The 17,943-nt window shown below is 40.0% G+C and overlaps 5 protein-coding genes and 1 long non-coding RNA gene across 9 annotated transcripts; 4 read left to right on the top strand and 2 right to left on the bottom strand.

Moving 5' to 3' along the window:
* Positions 1-682: 682 nt before the first annotated feature.
* Positions 683-4,824, top strand: LOC149267868 (uncharacterized). Its single transcript, XM_089473275.1, has 3 exons — positions 683-2,199; positions 3,816-3,894; positions 3,964-4,824. Exons 1-3 carry the CDS (start codon positions 1,799-1,801, stop codon positions 4,822-4,824), a joined length of 1,341 nt encoding a protein of 446 aa, XP_089329401.1. The 5' UTR covers positions 683-1,798.
* Position 4,825: 1 nt separating this feature from the next.
* Positions 4,826-11,308, top strand: LOC108618100 (uncharacterized). 2 transcript variants are annotated; one of them, XM_089476073.1, is made up of 3 exons: positions 4,826-5,791; positions 7,955-8,157; positions 11,130-11,308. In XM_089476073.1, the coding sequence occupies exons 1-3, from the start codon at positions 5,185-5,187 to the stop codon at positions 11,178-11,180; spliced, it is 861 nt and encodes a 286-aa protein (XP_089332199.1). In that variant the 5' UTR covers positions 4,826-5,184; the 3' UTR covers positions 11,181-11,308. The 2 variants fall into 2 exon arrangements, with proteins under 2 accessions (XP_089332199.1, XP_017869494.2); XM_018014005.2 differs by lacking the exon at positions 11,130-11,308 and adding an exon at positions 8,273-9,559.
* Positions 5,798-6,657, top strand: LOC149267869 (uncharacterized). Its single transcript, XR_016271397.1, has 2 exons — positions 5,798-6,152; positions 6,324-6,657. It is a non-coding gene; the product is annotated as an uncharacterized LOC149267869 (long non-coding RNA).
* On the bottom strand, positions 10,931-12,352 carry LOC108619446 (uncharacterized). Its single transcript, XM_018016029.2, has 3 exons — positions 12,092-12,352; positions 11,327-11,423; positions 10,931-11,232 (listed from the first exon to the last, which is right to left on the bottom strand). The coding sequence occupies exons 1-3, from the start codon at positions 12,350-12,352 to the stop codon at positions 11,228-11,230; spliced, it is 363 nt and encodes a 120-aa protein (XP_017871518.1). The 3' UTR covers positions 10,931-11,227.
* A 59-nt stretch (positions 12,353-12,411) lies between these two features.
* On the bottom strand, positions 12,412-14,417 carry LOC108619440 (uncharacterized). The gene is made up of 2 exons (XM_018016021.2): positions 13,551-14,417; positions 12,412-13,487 (listed from the first exon to the last, which is right to left on the bottom strand). The coding sequence occupies exons 1-2, from the start codon at positions 14,306-14,308 to the stop codon at positions 12,752-12,754; spliced, it is 1,494 nt and encodes a 497-aa protein (XP_017871510.1). The 5' UTR covers positions 14,309-14,417; the 3' UTR covers positions 12,412-12,751.
* A 259-nt stretch (positions 14,418-14,676) lies between these two features.
* Positions 14,677-17,771, top strand: BTBD9 (BTB (POZ) domain containing 9). 3 transcript variants are annotated; one of them, XM_089476063.1, is made up of 6 exons: positions 14,677-15,035; positions 15,116-15,903; positions 15,960-16,598; positions 16,656-17,102; positions 17,163-17,295; positions 17,549-17,771. In XM_089476063.1, the coding sequence occupies exons 2-6, from the start codon at positions 15,289-15,291 to the stop codon at positions 17,668-17,670; spliced, it is 1,956 nt and encodes a 651-aa protein (XP_089332189.1). In that variant the 5' UTR covers positions 14,677-15,035; positions 15,116-15,288; the 3' UTR covers positions 17,671-17,771. The 3 variants fall into 3 exon arrangements, with proteins under 3 accessions (XP_089332189.1, XP_089332188.1, XP_017871508.1); XM_089476062.1 differs by having other exon boundaries at positions 17,163-17,771; XM_018016019.2 differs by having other exon boundaries at positions 15,119-15,903; positions 17,163-17,771.
* The last annotated feature ends 172 nt before the right edge of the window (positions 17,772-17,943 follow it).

The following is a 17,943-nucleotide window of genomic DNA, read 5'->3' on the forward strand; positions in this document are numbered from 1 at the left end:
TGAATGAGAAAGATAACTGTTAACATAAATGTAAACCAACATGTTAGCTATCCTTTAGTTATAACAGTGCTGTTAAAATCTATATATAGTTACTAGAAACATTTTCAACTCAAATGTACGCAAATAATTGTTAAAGTACTGCTGTCACTGGAAGTAGAATGCTGTAAATGTCAACACAATGTTTACTCAACTGTTAACAGCATTAAAGCAATTCAGTTAATGTGAGTTTAACCTCAAAAACTGAATGCTTGAACATATAAGAAGCGAATAATTGTCATATACAAAAAGTTATCAGAACTTATATTTATATAAATATTGACTCAAGGCCCTAATGAAGCGCGAATGTAACACGCACAGCGCGCTTTCCTATTATATTTTACATATATATACATACACGCATATATATACATAGTAATGTCTTTAAAGTGTAATTAGAGTCGATTTTGAAATACCAAATGAAATTTCATTCGCTTGTTATCAGCTGTTGGCTCAATTAAGTCGAGGCCAACGATTGATTGAAACGCCTGCTCGGGATCGCGCACTTCAAAGTTCTCGGACACAACACAAACATGTATGTGTATATATACACTTGTATATAGCAGATCGGGCATTACCTAACGATTCATAGTAGCGCAACTGAAGTGCAGAATTGCCCAAACGTTAAATTTGCTTTTTATGTATAGCTGCTGTTGTGTTTGTTGACAATATTTGTTTTGCATTTGAATAACATTGTTTGGCTTATTGTTGCTGACGCCACTAACATGCAAATCGGCCCAGTAACGGAGTGGGGCCTATAGCGATTGGGATTGGAGGATGTACCAGTTACAATAGTTAACGACATGAAAACGACTAATTTGACTATTGGCAACAGCACAGGCTGAACACGCCCTAGACAACGGCTCGTATACCCAGTACTTGGATAAAGCATATCCCAGAAGTCTATCCACATTGCCAAGTCTAGTAATACCATATACTACTATATATTTACTATATTTTAGTATCTGAAAGAAACCATTATTTACAGACGTCACATATGAAGACTTCCCCTACATCTATTGGTAGCATGTTCTGAAAACACATCCAAATGACTATTTGATTACTCTAGGTGAATCCTAGCTAAAGCATTATTATTGATTTTTCGATAACATCATCTAAATCGTTAATGAAAATCAATCGAGCTTAACTAGGCGGAACAAACCTTATCGTACATTCATAAAGTGAGTCGCGTTTCTTTGATGATACAAAGGTCGCTTGATTTCTCATTTCGATAAATATCGATTAAAAACTATGCCTTGCTTATGAGCTTGTACTATGATTGTCGTATAGATGTTAATATCAGGTTTACATAGTATCAAGTAGCCAAGCAATTACAGCCCAAAGAAATTGTGGCCCGGAGGCGTCTGACTGCTTGGCATGGAGGTTCCCTCCAACCCAATCGCCCCATTGCCAACTGACGTGATAACAAATAACCGCAAATTGTTGCCAGACGGAAATACTGATTTTTGTTTTGTATCCAATCAATGTATAGACAAATGTTTGTACATAATTTCAAGGGACCCCGCTCCAACCCTTGGAACGTGATGAGGCCCACCCCACCTACTGCTCCCCGATGGCACTCTGCACTCCTGCTTGACTTAGGCAACTTAAGGCTATGATTAGTTGTTCCATCAATGTCAAGTCTGTAGTTGGCTTCGTTGCCTGCGACCAAACGGTTGAGCACGCGCTCGATTCTCTCTAGATTACAAGCATACCTACATATATAGAGTGTAACAGTATATAGCACATAATACATAGTTCCATGTCCGACTTGGGTGTTGTGGGTCAGCCGCTGCGTGTGGGCTGTAAATTTGAGCCTCGCCTGAGCATGCGACGCATCTACAACAAGAAATGCTTTCGCGTCGAGCGCTATCAGCATGAGGTGGCCAATCATTATCGCGACATCCAGCTGCAACAGAGCGCCACGTGGCAGCACAAACAGCAGCCAGGCGACCGTCACCAGTTGCCCCACAGGCAACAGCAGCCAAAGTATCGCCCACGCACTCGACTACGTCCGCTGGCTCCAATAACCGTCAGCACTTCTAGTGTCCAATTTCGTTGCGAACTACCCATCCATGTGCAATACTATCCCAGGTGGGTGTGTGTGTGTGTGTGTGTGGGTGGGTGTTGGGCTGACTGGCTATATACAAATTGTGTAAGCATGTAGCTTTATAGACTCGTACAGCAAACTCTGGTGCTATCATAACCATAACGGCATTGCGATTGACGTGAAATTTCCGACACATCTTCAGCTTGAGTTTGCACCACCCGACCCAACTATCCAAAGCGCCCAACAGCCTCCCCCGCCCAACAACAGATCCGACCCTTGACCGCCTAGCCTGACGTCAGTGACAGCGACTTGATAAGGCATATTGTGTGGTTTTTTCGCTTGGTGGGCTCGCCAGTTAGTTGACAATTGCCCACTTGGGCTTTTCCGCATGCAAATGCAGATAGGGAAAAAATAGAGCTTACGCACATTCACTTGGGAACTTTATCTAGCGGGATTATGTCATATATTAAGCGTTAGGTCGGTCGCCTCATCTCTTATCAATTGGTTCTATATAGACAAATTATAAGGGAATGTCCCTGTTAATAATCCATCAGCTGGGCTAATCAAAATACACCTGCTAAACAGAGAGAAATGAGGAGAGAAACGCCCTTTTCTCTGGCCACATAAACTAGAGTTTATTTATTGACATTTAATTATACCCTGGGCTTACATATTGCTGGGAAGGAACATAAAGTGTATCCCATAAAAACCGTGGACGTTAGCATTGAGTTGGGGCAGAGATAATTTGGTTCGGGTAAAATGAATGTTAAGGAATATTATAATACCAGCTAATATAGGTATATTTTTTTATGTATCACTGATGGCTCAGACCTTCGACTAGAGACAGACGTATAAGTGTCAAAATCAGCATCCGAGGACTATGCAGTAGATAATCACTGGTACTAAATGAAAGAAAACTAAATACATTAAGTATTATCTTACCAGACTGTGGCTTTAAGTCTTACGACTTAAGCTTCTCAGCCCAGAGGTCTGGCTGGTAGCTTAGGTTGAGTCACTTGACATATTTGTTATTTGCTTAATTCACTGAGTTCAAATCCGTCTGGGTTCTCTATTAAAGAATGTATAGAGACATTGATTTTCTCGTAGCTGCTGGGATGTGGCATTTGCATTTCTTATTCACGTAATCGCTCGCAGAGCCAAAGAGCTTAGATGGCGAATAAGCAAGTACAGTCCCATCAATCATATTGCTTTGCTTTCATTTTCATTTTCTATTGATTTTATGAAACAAGCAGCTTTAGTATTCGGTTGAGCCCCTTTGCACAAAGCTAACTCCGCCATGGGTTCACAACGAATGCCGCATCATCAGAAAACAAAAATATGAAGAAAGGAAACATACAAGAAAAAGGAGCCGCTTCCGCATCGCACTTAACCTCACTTGTTGACATTGCCTATATTAACGATAACGATAACGATAAGTAAATAATAGTCAAGTGGAGCTGGGCGGTGGAAATCGTTATTTGATTATATTAGAGCCAGGCCGAGACCCATCAACTGACCCTCGGTCTGCAGCTCGTTTTGCTTTATTATCATATTAGCCAGACCCTTTCACTGACCCCACTGGCCTCACCCTCCCACACTTTGTTTACCTAGTTCATTGTTGTTTGTCTGTTTGCTTTGTGTTCGTACGAGTGAATACGTTTAATGCTTGGCATTGTTGTAATTAATGTTTACATCAGTCCTAGTCGCTAACCCGCTTGCCTAATTACAGATCGGGCATTACGTATGCGCCCCGTGGCCGGCAAACAATTTGCTCGGCGTTGCCACCCGTCGAAATCTACAACGATACAGTGCAGCGTATCAGAAGCGCCCAAAACTGCGACCAACTGAGGGCGTTCGTACAGCGGCAGCTCAACTGACGCAGTGGCGCCGCCAAAAGGGGCCGTTTACCACCTGAAAGGGGCACGAGGACAAGAGCCAATGATGGCAGCCAAGGCAGCGCACGCAGCAGCAGCAGTCGCAGCAGCAGCAGCAACAATTATGAGCAGCATGTGCTAAATATTAATACAAGGGAAAGCCTACAACGGCAGCAGCAGCAGCAGCAGAAGCAGCAGGCGCAGCAGAGGCAGCGACGTCGACGCATAGATCTGTACACGTATTTGCAGTTGGCGAGCGGCTACTACGAACGGGGGTTGCAAGCAAATATCAAGTACCTGCAATCGATTGGCCAACGTAATGCGATAAAGCAACAGCAACAGCAGCAGCAGCAGCAGCAGCGCCACAAGCAACGACGTCACTCATTGGAAGCCTGGCCGCGACGGCAGCAAGCTGCAGTCGAGCAACCGCAGCAGTTGAGCAGGTTTTTGAATAGTTTGCAGCAGGGTGAGCGTTGCCAGACATCAGTGGAGGACCAGGGCTCGAGCACAGACGCCATTCGAGTGCACATAACGGCCGGGCAGCGCAACGTAACGGACATGTGCGATTTTGCCAGGCAGAGTGGTGAAGATAACAGCAACAATAAAAGCAGCAACAACAACAACAGCAGCAGCAGCAGCAGCAGCAATAATAGTTTTCACGTGTCGGCCATCGATCAACAGCAACAGCATCGTAAGCTGTATGAAATAATCGATAACTTGAGCCAACTGCGTTTGTGCGATAGCAGTCTGCCGCTCATAACGCTTACCGACTGTACGCAACAGGTGGCGCTGTATGGCGGTAGCTTTGAAATAGCCGGCAGTTGTCCAATGCAAATACCCAACGAAGCCAGACCACCAACATAATAGAATACTCGAAAACAGCAGCAACATCAACACAAACAACAACAAGAACAACAACAAGACGAACATCAACAATAACAACAAGTGCAATTAGTTGCCAGAACAAACAACAAAGCAAACAAACAAACGAGCTGCAAAATATATTCTGGAACAAAGCAAAGCAGCGTGCACGTCATCGGAAATCATTTCGTTTTGTTTCGTTTTTCATCAATTTTTACTTTTTTTTTGCGTGTGTTTTTATGTGCAAACAACAACGAACAACAACAGCGACAACAGCAGTTGTAGGCAGCTTATAACAAAAACATATATATACATATATATATATAACGGCTTTTAAGCCCAAACTATTACGTCGTACGAACAATGGTTGCGGCTGTTGCCGACGTACTAACAGCAGCAGCAGCAACAACAGCAACAGCAACTACAACGCCGGCGTTAGCAGCAACAGCGACGTTAGCGAACGGCAATAGCAGCGACGCTCAATTTGCAGCATTAACGGTCGCAAGTGCCAGCGGTTCACAAGCAGCGACCTCCGATTCAAATAGCAAGAATAACAGCTGCAACAACAACAACAACACCAACACCAACAACAGCAACGGCAATCGCAACAGCATCAGTATTCATATTGATAAGCAAGACGACAACAACAGCAGCAAGAACACCAACAACACCAACAATACCCACAACACCAACACTAACAACAACAACATGTCCGATGCAAATGTTGCCGATGCCGCCAAAGCAACTGGCACAACAGCAACACCAACAACGCCCACAACAACAACAACATTAACAGCTGCAGCAACAACAAAAAGTGCCGTTAGCCAACGCAATGTGGACATCAAAATTGAAAAGTCAAGCAACATGGAAGCCGCCACACAGCAGCTAAGCAAAAAGGTGCTCAAACTCGATTTGGGCGCCAAAAATTTGGATGAATATTCGCTGAAATCGCCAAAATCACCCATTGCAGGTAAGTTTCATATGTGTGCATAAACGTAAATAAAAGAGAACAACCAAAAGGCGAGCCCCACCTAAAACAGATAAGTTCTTAGTAACAAAAAAAATTGTATACATATATAAAAAACAAACAAACAAACAAACAGGGTAGCCCAACCCAATAAAAAATTAATTTTAAATACTCACATGAGCAACAAGCTGTACAGTGAAGACTATATAAGCCGAAATACAGAAATACAGAAATACATATTGAAAGTAGATCTGAAAAATGACTGAAAACATTTCAAGTTTCCAGTTGCAGTTGAAAAGTTCATTCGAAATAAGTAGCTGAAAAGCTAAGCTAAAAATAACTTACATATTTATATTACACTAAAGTAAGAGCCTGTCCAAAAGTTCATAAAAAAAAATAAGAAAAAAAACGTTGTAAGCTATATTGATTTATAGCCCAGACAACTACTAATTACAATGCTAATGTACAAACTAACAAAGTGAAAAGAAAAGAAAAAAAAAACAAAACAAGCTGAAAATACTTTCATTTTTCTTAGACTTTTTCATGTGCCTCGTAAAGTTCATGTTAAAGAAGGCGCAGCCATCAGGAGTTCAACTTACTAAGAGTACAGGTTATGTACAAATGTAAGCTTTAACAAAGTATTTCAAACATTTATCCATGCTATATAGAATATAGAATTATATATCGATAATTAAAATATTGTCGAACATCTTTATAGTGCTTAAAATGTCAAATTTGTCATGAGATGACAGAGTAAAGAACAGCTATAACTACAACAGCAACAACTTGAATAGCTATGCCTCATACGAAGGCAAATGTAAGCTTAGGCTCATACACTTATAAACTAAATAAATATACCTATATGCCTATATATGCCTAATTTAATGGAAGCCGATTTCACAGCATTTCAATTAATGGTGATGCTTGAAATGACTATTAGGCAATTGCTACTGTAGCTGCAGGGAGGGTACTGGAATGTCATGCGGCTTGAATTGATATTTCCATGAAAACTGATCTAAAACAAACAAACAATCACACACACACACAGATGATATAAACACACACACATACACACATATACCTATGCTATATATACATATGCTATGTTTATATATATTTTTTTTTTTCGTATAGCTGCGTCTGGCCACAAGCCGCATGCGAAAATTAATCTGAGCAACAGAAGCCTCGACTTGAGGTCTTTCGGTTAACTACAAACTGTAGACAGTGTCCATTTATGTATTTATTAATTTAGATACTCTGCAAGCCATAACACGCTGAGCATATCGTTACTGACTAATTGAATGTGACAGTTGGAAAAAAGTTAACGCGTATAAAATATTAATCTATCAATTTCAATTAGGTTTTATAGCCGAATAGTGAATGAAGGTTAAATGATAAATATATGTATGTGCTCATTTATTATACACATATCGATATATATCAATTTTGAGTCTTTATTACTTATAGCAAAGCTCGAAGTCTTGAAAAGCTAGCGATACCCATATTGGTTTGAGGTCTTAATCCAAATTAACGTAACAAACTAGACGATATAAGCAAATCGATAAATATCGATTGAAGTCTTAATAGGTTTAATAAATAGAGATAGAAAGAGGCAGAGAGAGAGAGAGAGGGAGAGAGAGAGAGTAAGAGACAGAGAGCGAGAGACAGCTATTGTTTAAGGATTATGCTGAAATATAGAAATATATTTTAAAGCTGTTTTTTACTATCGATGAAAATCGATTTATTTATTTCAATTGCTTAAATTGAAATTGATATTTCGAATAGCTAGAGAGTTTAGTCTATAGCATCTACTTAAGTATATACAACTATAGAGCTCTGCTCTATTTATATTTTAAGACTAGCATAGACCAAGCATAGCTTAAAGATTATTAGAGTTCCATAAGTCATATCAAATTAGAATTTTAGACTCATTTGATATAACTTACTATCGAGCTGGCCTGAAGATCTAAGACTAGAGTCTTTTATCAACGCAATTTCAACTACATAAGACAGCAATAGGGAAATACTTAGCAAATAGATCTAATTATGGGTAACTATTAATCGGGCACTGCCGGCTAGATCAAGCTCGGGCTTGTTTTAACGATCGTGTTGCCTTATCGCAATTATTATTACTAATATAAAAATGATGCATATATTTATTCACAGCACGTTTGCCGCATCAAACATCATTGACGTCATCGGTGGACGTTGAGGATCGCAAGACATTACGAGAGGCCTTATATCAGGGTATATTTCATCGACATCGCCGCACCATATTCGCGGTGGGCAGCTTTCTGCGAATGCTACGAAGCCGTAACTCCCAGTACAATACCATTCGAAGCTCGTCGGAGGGCGAGGATATCGATGAGGTTAGATAAGAATATATATATACATATATATGTATTTGAATAAATATATACATATATACTATTATAATGCTATATGCATAATCATGCCTAATCTGTCATGCATCATAATGTGTAGTGTAACGGCCAGAGACAACAACTAAACACAACAACAACAGCTACAACAACAACAACAGCAACAACAACCACTTGAACATCTTGAATAACAACAACAACAACGACAATCTGGATTATTATTATGGAATCTGCTTTTTAGATGGAACGTAGTGCCAGCCAGTCGCAGATCTTGTCGTACTCCATTTTCGTCAACATTCATCTCTTTTTTTTTTTTAATATTATAATATATATATATATGATCTGGGGTGAGGGTGGGGGCTGACTGATCCATGATTGATCCCTGCAGAGCATCGCACGTTCTTTTTTTTACCTAGTAAATATATATTCACATTACATTAGTGCATATAACTATATATTAGTCTTTCATTTCTTATAAGCATCGATCTGTCATTACATGCTTCTATTCGTATGTCCTGCATTGTATACAGAAACCTGCGAACCCAAATTGCTTTAAATGGTAAATTTCTAAACTTCAATCCATTACAAAATTTTGAATAGATCTTTTAAGTTTTAAATGTAAATTAAAAAGAAAAACAATTAAAATTAAAATTACAATTTAAAAAATATTTGTTTAATTGAATTTTTTGCATAATCTTATTTAAAATTAAAAATGTAAAGCAGTCAAAATTCAAGCACTATTTACTTACATTTTTTTTTTTCTTTTTTATTAATAAAAAAATATTCATATAAGTCGAAATATCAGACTACAAAGGCAAAAAAAAAGGTTCGCAGGTGCAGCTATGCTTAATTTAAGACACAATTCATCGTCATTCCACGCCTCCTCATGTTAGAAGTAATTGTTAAACCAAAGTAAGGCCAGATTGAAAAAGAGCGAAAAAATTAATTTAAAAAAAATATCTGCCCAAAAAAAAAAAAAAAAAAAACAAAGCAACCATAAGACTAGCCACAAAATGTTGTGTTTAGCATTTAGACAGGGGAAAATTTTTTATTGTGAAATGCCATATTAGTTTGCACCTAATTATATAAAAAATAAATAAATAGATATATATAAGTATATATATAGTTATATATACATAGAGCATGCGAGAGTTGTTTGAAGACTTGGCAGACGAAACTTGACTTAGTTCTGTGACTTATCAGACTGCCCTCGCATGTTGCATTCAAGCATTCCAATTACTACATCAAATCAAAGAGCTTCAGAGTTCACATCGATCCCCATTCCTCATTCAACTCCTTTGCCTTTTTCAACCCTTTCTGCAAGTAAACGGATCTGAAAGACGCCTTATATTCAAAAATATAATAATAAAAATTAATAAAAAAAAAACAATTACAAAGAAAATTATAAAAGAAGAAATAATAGTTAATTCTAGTATTTAGAATCTTTTTTTTATGAAGTAAGCTAAAATGTGAAACTTGAGCTAAATGAAGCGTTAATATCTATGTACTATATGTATGTAATACTGTAATACTGACGAAATGCAAAAAAAAAGAAAGAAAAGAAAACAAAAATCTGTTATACCGTACAACTGTAATATTGTCTGTAACTGTAAACTCGATATCAATTCGATTGCCATCGATAAATTAGCTTAGAAAATTTGCAGAGAGCTAGAGCACGAAATTTTATATTTTCTTTCAATTATATATGAATGTACATACATACATACATACATATATATAAGTCAGTCTGGTAATATCTGCCCAAGCATAAGCTAGAGTCCTAACTAACTTGTAACACATATCTTTAGCTTTTCTTTCACAGAGATTTGTATACGCAAGATCAAATTTCCATTTCCATTTATCATATAATTTATAGACTTAAGCTAAAAAAAAAAAAAAATTGCTTTCATTATTTTGGTACAGTTGCTACCCGTTTCCTCTTGCCAGAGTTGCCACATACATCGAAGCAATAGACCAAATAGACCAATTCTAGTATTACTAGATCACACGCCCAACCAGACCAAAGCAAAAGTGAACAACAATTTCGGGCTTTCTATAGAGAAAGTGGACCAACAAAAAAATAGAACATATAGAATATAGCAAAAAATTGAACTCAAAATTGCTTAAATATAAAATAGTATTAGGATTTTTTTTCTTTTTTTTTTTTTTTCATTATTATAATTATAATTTCTAACTTATCGTAATGCTCTCTGTAAGTATATTTCGGCATCGGCTAGCCAGATGTTAGCTTTGTTTTTTAATTAGATTTTTTCTCATTTGTGTTTGTTGAATGTTAAAGTCGGTTTTCATTGCAAAAGGGAACAAAACAAATATTGAAAGAAAAACAAAAACGAAATAATAAATCAATGTAAACTTTTATGCAAGAAGTTGATATACACATGATATGTATAGAGATATATAGCTATAGCTCTATATATACATAGCTCTATATATGTGTTTCAAATGAAATGAAAGAGAGAAGCCTAGTTATAGTTCCACAGAAACTAATGTATACCTCTTGATTTGCAGTAAACAGGCTATACGTGCGTCTAAGTATCTTTGATATAATATATGATATATGATATATGATACATATATACACACACATGTGTATGTGTGTGTATATGTATTTTAGAGCATTTTTGTTTAGTGCTAGAGAAAAATTAATGTTTAAAGAGATTTTGTACAGCGATCTATACACATATATATACCCCATGTATACCCTATAAATAACACACGCCCAAAACAAAACAAAAATTAAACTGTTGGAAATTGTTTAATAATTACAAATTTCATATGCTACATAGTTTATACATATATGTATGTATATTATTACATTACATTATTAATTTTTATTATTATTTTTTTTTTTTTTTCTTTTTTTTCGAATAAAAATCCAAAGAAATTGCATTTGATTTTGGCATTTTTGTATTATCCTCTTCTTCTTCGACTTTTTCCAGTTTCTCAAGTCGCGTCGTCTTTTAAAGCTGCCCCGTCTCTTCGATCGCTAACGATCGCAACGAACCGCGAAGACTCTCGGATATATCGAACTGCATGCCTAGCCTATGAGAAAAATGCATACATATATATATTTATTATAACTGAAGCATATAATAAACTTGATAACGGGCAATGAAAACGAAGTTAATTAACTTACCCGGTCGCAGCCAAGTCGGAAAAGCTGGCAGCACAGGCATTGGAAATTGTGCTCCAGCTGCTAGAGGATTTGTGGGTTGACCCAAACTTGATATGAACTGAAAATTGGCCAAAAATTTGAATCACATCTTAATCTTTAAAATGAAACTGCCAAATCGAAGTCGAGTCTAGTCTTCCATGCAACGTTCATGTTAATTTTCATAACATTTGTTTGACCACATGTTATATTTGACAGCCAGTCCCGCTACATTTCGTAGATTTTTGCATTCAAACTTTATTTAGCCTTTCAGATGTCAACAAGAGTTACGTTCGTGTCTAATGCTATCGGATATTGAGCACAGCTAACGGTAAGTATATGACAGCTGGCTCAAATTTAACAAGAACACAAAACAGAGCTCTAAGTCATGTCAAACTTTAACAGGCAGTTAACTAAATTGAATTTTGAAACTGAATTAAGCCGTCAGTTATGTTAAAATTTAATAGTAAAGTTAACATTGAGCATTGAAATAGAATTTCTAAATAAAGTTTAAGTTTAAGAGAAAGTAACACAAGTAAACAGGAAGCTAAAAGAAAGAAGCAGGTCTGAGCTCTTTGTAATTTTTATTGTAAGACAATGAAAGTCAATTCTAAATGTTAAATTTTAATCAGCAGTTAACAACCTAAAATCCAAACCCTCAAGAAATTCAACTCTAAGTCAAATAAAAATGCTAACTTTCTGTTAAATCTATTATGCTGAATCTTAACATTCATTGGCAGCCCAACTCACCTGTTGTGGACTGGCGGCCACCACGTAGGTGCCATCGTTGACCGCCTTTTGAATGGTGGCCCGCAGGGCAGCGACTTCCTCCAGCTTTTGCGGCGTCACATTCACCTTGGCCGCCTGCGCAGAGGGGAGCAAATCGGGCCGCATTAGCCATACCGGCTGCACCACCTGGCGTCGCAGCCTAGCAGCAGAAACCAAGGATCGATCGCTGCAGCAGCAGCCGCAGCAGATGCTAAAAATGATAATGATGGCACGCGCGCGCATTTCGGACTATTTGGAGAGTCACTCGAGTGGCAGCATTTAAAATACAAAACTGTTGTGCATTTCGATGAGGAAGTAATATTGTTGCTTGTATTTCAATGTTGGCAGTTGAGCGCACGCTAAAACGTGCCGCATGTATAACAATATGTAAAATAAAATAAAACTGGATAAAACACAAAAAGTGGATAATATAAACAATTTTGGATGTGTGTGTGTGTGTGTGTGTAAATAGGCCAACAAATTATTTTGAATATATGCATGTTGTTTCAATTAATTGTTTGTTTTGTGTACAAATGAACTTAGTTTAAGAACGGAGTGAACATAAAGACAGACAGACAGACACAGAGAGAAAGAGAGGGAGAGAGAGAGCCAGCAAGCAATCATTGTAGTTGCTCTTCTCTTTCAGATTTGTGTAGTCGTCTGTTCGGCAGCTGAATCTAGCGGCTCGTCCTTGATATGCACATCATCATCCTCCTGGTCCTCCTTGCTGTTCTCGTGCAACAGCACATATTCCCGCGAGCTAAAGCCAAACTTGATGACATCCTTCTCCATCAGCTCATAGTATTTGCGTGAATCGATTTTCTTATTGTTGAGAAATGTCCCGTTTGCCGAGTCCAGGTCAATCAGATAGAGGCGCACGCGTTTACCCGTGCTGCCGTCGTCGCGCTCGAAGGGCACCAGGCGATATTGCAGAGCCGCATGCTGTTTACTGCAGCTGGGATGATCGACAGCCAGATCGACGACCTTGCGATCGCGTCCCACCAGAAAACAGCTTTGCCTGTGTATGTGCAGTGTGGGCAGCGCCGTTTCCCCCTTGAATGGATATAGACGCCACAGACGCTTCGGTTTACGTGCCTCGGGTGGCTCTGAGTATTTAACCACAACGCCGTTCACTTTGTTCGTATCTTCAGTCAGGGCACCGCTCAATCCAAAATTGGGTTTCTCCTTCTCGAGGCTTTCGGCTTCATTGGATGCCGACGGCTTGTCCTTGTCACTCGGCTTGCCCCATTCGAAATGCTCGTCGTCACGATTGCGATTATCATTGCGTGGTCGTTGTTGTTGGCGCCGTGGTCCACCTGCGCCGCCTCTGTAGCCACGATCCCGTGGACTACGACTGCGACTGTGACTCCTGCTGCGACTGCAATAGACAGAAGTCAAGCTTGAAGAGTCGACACTATAGCAATAAAACTCATTTACTTACCGACGTCCATCGACGGACGAGCGACGTGGTCGATCTCCCCGTCGCTCATTACTACGCATTCGCTGCTGCGGCTGCTGGCGGCGATCCTTGCTGCGCTCTCGATCTCGTCCCCGCTCTCTATCGCGTTCCCTCTCACGACCGCGTCGCATTTGATTCTCGCGCTCACGATCTCGCTCACGATCTCGTTCTCTATCGCGCTCCCTATCTCGCTCCCTTTCCCTATCTCTGTCCTTTTCGCGCACGCGCTCTCGATCACGCTCACCATCGCGACTGCGACTGCGACTACGTTTACGGCTCTTGTTTATGTTTTTGCTGGAACTATGACGCTCTGGGCTATCCCATTTGGAACGCTGCTCTTGCACTTTATTCTCCAGTATGACGGACTCTCGTTGCGGCTGCTGTTTTTGTTGTTGCGGCTGTTTCTCCTTTGCGTCTTTGCTCAGCTTTGATTTTTTGGCGCGTTTGTTGTCATGGGAGGATTTGGAGGAGTCGCTGCTACTACTACTGCTGCTGCTGCTGCTGCCACTGTTACTACTGCTGCTTTCGCTGCTGTCTGAGGAACTCGAGCTAGAGCTATCGCGCGTTGTTCTCTGCTTACGCGTTTTGCTCTTTTTCCGGCTTGCCGCATCCCCACGCTTCTTAATGGTCTTTGCTTTTGCGGACTTGTTTTTGGTGTCGTCATCGTTGCTGTTAGAGTGCACTTCATTATCGCTGCGCGCGGCACGCTCCTTGCTGCGCGCCTTGCTTACTTTCACCATATCAACTACGAAATTAACCTAATGCGGCTTATAATTCGAAAAAAACAAACACCTTAGAAATTATGTTAGTGATGGCACTCTGCTAATAGGCGGCTTTGCCTTTAACAGCTGTTTTGTAATCGACACTCTTAGCGCTGAGTCGATGATTATTCGAGCCTTTTGTAATCGACTGCTAGCTCATGACAAATTTATATAATTTCGTAGTAAATTAGTATCACTACGACATTATAATTTAGTTATTATTTCCCAATTGCATTAAAAATTAGATATATTTAACATTCAAACAAACGCATTACTATATTTTTAACTTCGTTTATTTTACTGTAATTATCAGCAACTTAAGCGATGTTACCGGCTGGTTCATTATCATCGATAGCTAGCCTCCGATAAGTAGTAAATGAGCTTACACTCATCTCAAACTTATTAATTCTTGCAACTAGAAAACATTGACAGATTGCGACAACATAATTGGATTAACAAAGCAGCCAGAATCCTTGCACGTACTTATTTTACAGTTAGACGCTTGCCTGCTTTGGAAAAATACAGATGCCAAAGAGTACTGTGCATGGTCAAACAATAAAATAACGGTACCCAACGAGTACCAAAAAAATAAAAACGAACAAATAAACCCACACACAGAAGCAAGAAAGGAAGAATCATTTGTTAAGCACAGTTGCCGAAATTGCAAGCTCTTGCCAAAAATTAAACAAGCAAACAATAGTACAAAGTAGGTATTTAATATAATCAATCCACAGCTCATTTTAACTAAGCTATTAATTTTCTTATAAATTCGCCGTAATTAATTAGTAGTTTATTAATACATAAACAAACCAAAAAAGAAAAGAAAATCAGCATCCACACACACATACAGACACACACACATATATATACCTATATATATATACACACGTATACAAACACACACACGCGTACACATTCGCACACACACACACCAACAAAATTTATATAGTTATACAAGAATGAGCAGCCAGGGACATCACAAAATGCATGGTGGAATCGGATGCAATAGTATTGCAGCACTGGCCAATGACAACAACAGTACAGATAGCACCACAATAACGGAGTACACAGATGAAATAGATCTGGGCGACCGTTTCTCAGCAGATATAGCCCGGCTCTGTATGAACGAACGTTATGCCGACGTCGAATTCCTTGTGGAGGAACAACAGTTGCCGGCACATAGAGCCATATTGGCAGCACGAAGCGATTATTTTCGTGCCCTACTCTATGGAGGCATGTCGGAGGCGACACAGCGACAAATCACAATGGAAGTGCCGCTGGAGCCGTTTAAAGTGCTATTGCGTTACATCTACTCCGGCACTCTGTCGTTATCCAGCTTGGATGAGGACGCTATCATCGGTGTGTTAGGCATGGCCAATCAGTACGGTTTTCAGGATCTGGAAATGGCCATATCCAAATATCTGCGTAGATATTTGTCTTTAAACAATGTCTGCATGATTTTGGATGCAGCACGGCTCTATAATCTCGAGGAACTCACACAGGTCTGTCTCATGTTCATGGATCGCAATGCCGTCGATCTGCTGCAGCACGATACCTTCAAAATGCTCTCAAAGGTGAGCGACAAACAGCAACAATTGACACTCATTATCTAATACAAAATTTCCCATAGGAATCGTTGGAGGAAATACTTCGTCGTGATTGCTTCTTTGCGCCGGAGGTGCAAATATTTTTAGCCGTCTGGAAATGGAGTCGCTATAATCCGAATATTGATATCAAAACGGTTGTCTCCTTGGTTCGGCTGCCTCTCATGAATCTGGAGCATTTGCTACAAGTTGTCCGTCCATCTGGAATTTTGGATCCAGATAAAATTCTGGATGCCATCGACGAGCTGAGCACCTCCAAGACTTTGCCCTATCGTGCAGCACTCTGGCCGGAGGAGAATGTGGCTACAGCAAAATTTTCAGCACATTGTATCCACGGCGAATGCCGCTCATCTTTGTTGGATGGCGACGTTACCTCGTATGATATGGAGCACGGTTATACACGCCACTGCATCACGGATAGCACTGATACGGGCATTGTAGTTGAGCTGGGCACCATGTGCATGATCAATCATATACGCATGCTGCTCTGGGATCGCGATAGCCGTGCTTACTCCTACTTTGTAGAGGTGTCCGGCAATCAACAGCACTGGGAACGCGTCATTGATTACAGCGAATACCATTGCCGTTCCTGGCAGTTTCTATACTTTGAGGCACGTCCACTGCGCTACATACGTATTGTGGGCACACAGAATACAGTGAATCGGGTGAGTTGTTCTTGTTGCATTGCTTGGCATTGAAATCTCGTTACAATTGAATTTCAGGTATTCCATGTGGTTGGCTTAGAGGCCATGCACACAACGAATTTTCCCAAAATCGTTGATGGCTTTGTTGCGCCCAAGGCGAATGTGGCCACCATTGATATGAGCGCCATTGTCACCGACGGAGTCAGCCGCACACGCAATGCATTGATTAACGGCGACTTCTCGCGCTACGATTGGGACTCGGGCTATACATGCCATCAGCTGGGCAGCGGCGAGATTGTTGTGCGTCTGGGCCAACCATATTATATCGGTTCGATGCGTTTGCTGTTGTGGGATTGTGATGATCGTACCTATAGTTTCTACATTGAGACATCAACGAATCGCAAGAATTGGCAAATGGTCGTCGATAAGCGGAACGAGAAGGCGCGCTCCTGGCAAAACTTTCATTTCACACCACGACCCATTGTCTTCATACGAATCGTGGGCACGCGCAATACGGCAAATGAGGCGCGTCCAAAGAAAGTTGAGAATACTTATGGTATAGATTAATGAATGTATACTTCACAGATATTCCATTGCGTGCACCTGGAATGCCCCAGTCAGGACAAGAGCTTTTTGAAAAAGATAGCCGAACAGGAAAAGGAACGCGAACGTGCGGAAGCCTTCGAGCAGCAGTTAAAAGCAGACGATGACATTGCGAGTACGTCACGTGCGGCTGCGGCGTTGTCTTTGTCGGTCACCCTAACAGCTGCCAGTCCAAATAGCATGACACACTGGTCACGCATTTCTACAGTCAACACCAATTCCTCCGCTACAAATCTGTCAAGCGGCATGGACTTGCATTGCGAATCTTTTGACAATCTGTCCACATCGGCCACAGGCTCCGCAACGACAACGCCATCAACGCCAACAACCAGCACACTGATGGCTGAGCTATCACATCTCTCCCCTAGATCACTATCTCCACCAAAACAGCAGCGCGAGAAAGAGAGGGAAAAGGAGCTGGGACGGGAGACAGAACGAGAACGTGATAGTGAGAAGGAGCCTGCAGCAGCGCTCGTTCAGCTGGTCTTAGAAGACGTTGAGCAGCCACCAGCATCGCCATCGGCAGCTGAAAACTAAAAACTGGGATATATTTTTTGTTTGTTTTTTTTTTTTTTTTTTTTTTTTTGTTTACACAGATATATACATATATCGCAACTCAAAATACTCCTGTGGTCAAAAGCGCTGTTAATTACTTAACTTTGTACAAGCAAGCACTTACCAATTATTTAACACAAGCTATTCTAATTAACTGTAAGCAATAGCTATAATTAATACAAATACTACAAGTATGTACATATACACA

This window comes from Drosophila arizonae, chromosome X (genome assembly GCF_054131065.1).
Source record: "Drosophila arizonae isolate 15081-1271.41 chromosome X, UAZ_ARI_1.0, whole genome shotgun sequence".
In the NCBI taxonomy this organism is placed as follows: domain Eukaryota; kingdom Metazoa; phylum Arthropoda; class Insecta; order Diptera; family Drosophilidae; genus Drosophila; species Drosophila arizonae.

Coding starts and splice junctions, on each gene's coding strand:
- LOC149267868 (XM_089473275.1), top strand. CDS start 1,799: ATGTCCGACTTGGGTGTTGTGGGTCAGCCGCTGCGTGTGGGCTGTAAA. Junction 2,200..3,815: donor TATACAAATTGTGTAAGCAT/GTAGCTTTATAG, acceptor GCCTAATTACAG/ATCGGGCATTACGTATGCGC. Junction 3,895..3,963: donor TCGAAATCTACAACGATACA/GTGCAGCGTATC, acceptor CAGCTCAACTGA/CGCAGTGGCGCCGCCAAAAG.
- LOC108618100 (XM_018014005.2), top strand. CDS start 5,185: ATGGTTGCGGCTGTTGCCGACGTACTAACAGCAGCAGCAGCAACAACA. Junction 5,792..7,954: donor GCCAAAATCACCCATTGCAG/GTAAGTTTCATA, acceptor ATTTATTCACAG/CACGTTTGCCGCATCAAACA. Junction 8,158..8,272: donor AGGGCGAGGATATCGATGAG/GTTAGATAAGAA, acceptor CATAATGTGTAG/TGTAACGGCCAGAGACAACA.
- LOC108619446 (XM_018016029.2), bottom strand. CDS start 12,352: ATGCGCGCGCGTGCCATCATTATCATTTTTAGCATCTGCTGCGGCTGC. Junction 11,424..12,091: donor TGGCCGCCAGTCCACAACAG/GTGAGTTGGGCT, acceptor GCCAATTTTCAG/TTCATATCAAGTTTGGGTCA.
- LOC108619440 (XM_018016021.2), bottom strand. CDS start 14,308: ATGGTGAAAGTAAGCAAGGCGCGCAGCAAGGAGCGTGCCGCGCGCAGC. Junction 13,488..13,550: donor TCGTCCGTCGATGGACGTCG/GTAAGTAAATGA, acceptor TGTCTATTGCAG/TCGCAGCAGGAGTCACAGTC.
- BTBD9 (XM_089476062.1), top strand. CDS start 15,289: ATGAGCAGCCAGGGACATCACAAAATGCATGGTGGAATCGGATGCAAT. Junction 15,904..15,959: donor CCTTCAAAATGCTCTCAAAG/GTGAGCGACAAA, acceptor AATTTCCCATAG/GAATCGTTGGAGGAAATACT. Junction 16,599..16,655: donor CACAGAATACAGTGAATCGG/GTGAGTTGTTCT, acceptor ATTGAATTTCAG/GTATTCCATGTGGTTGGCTT.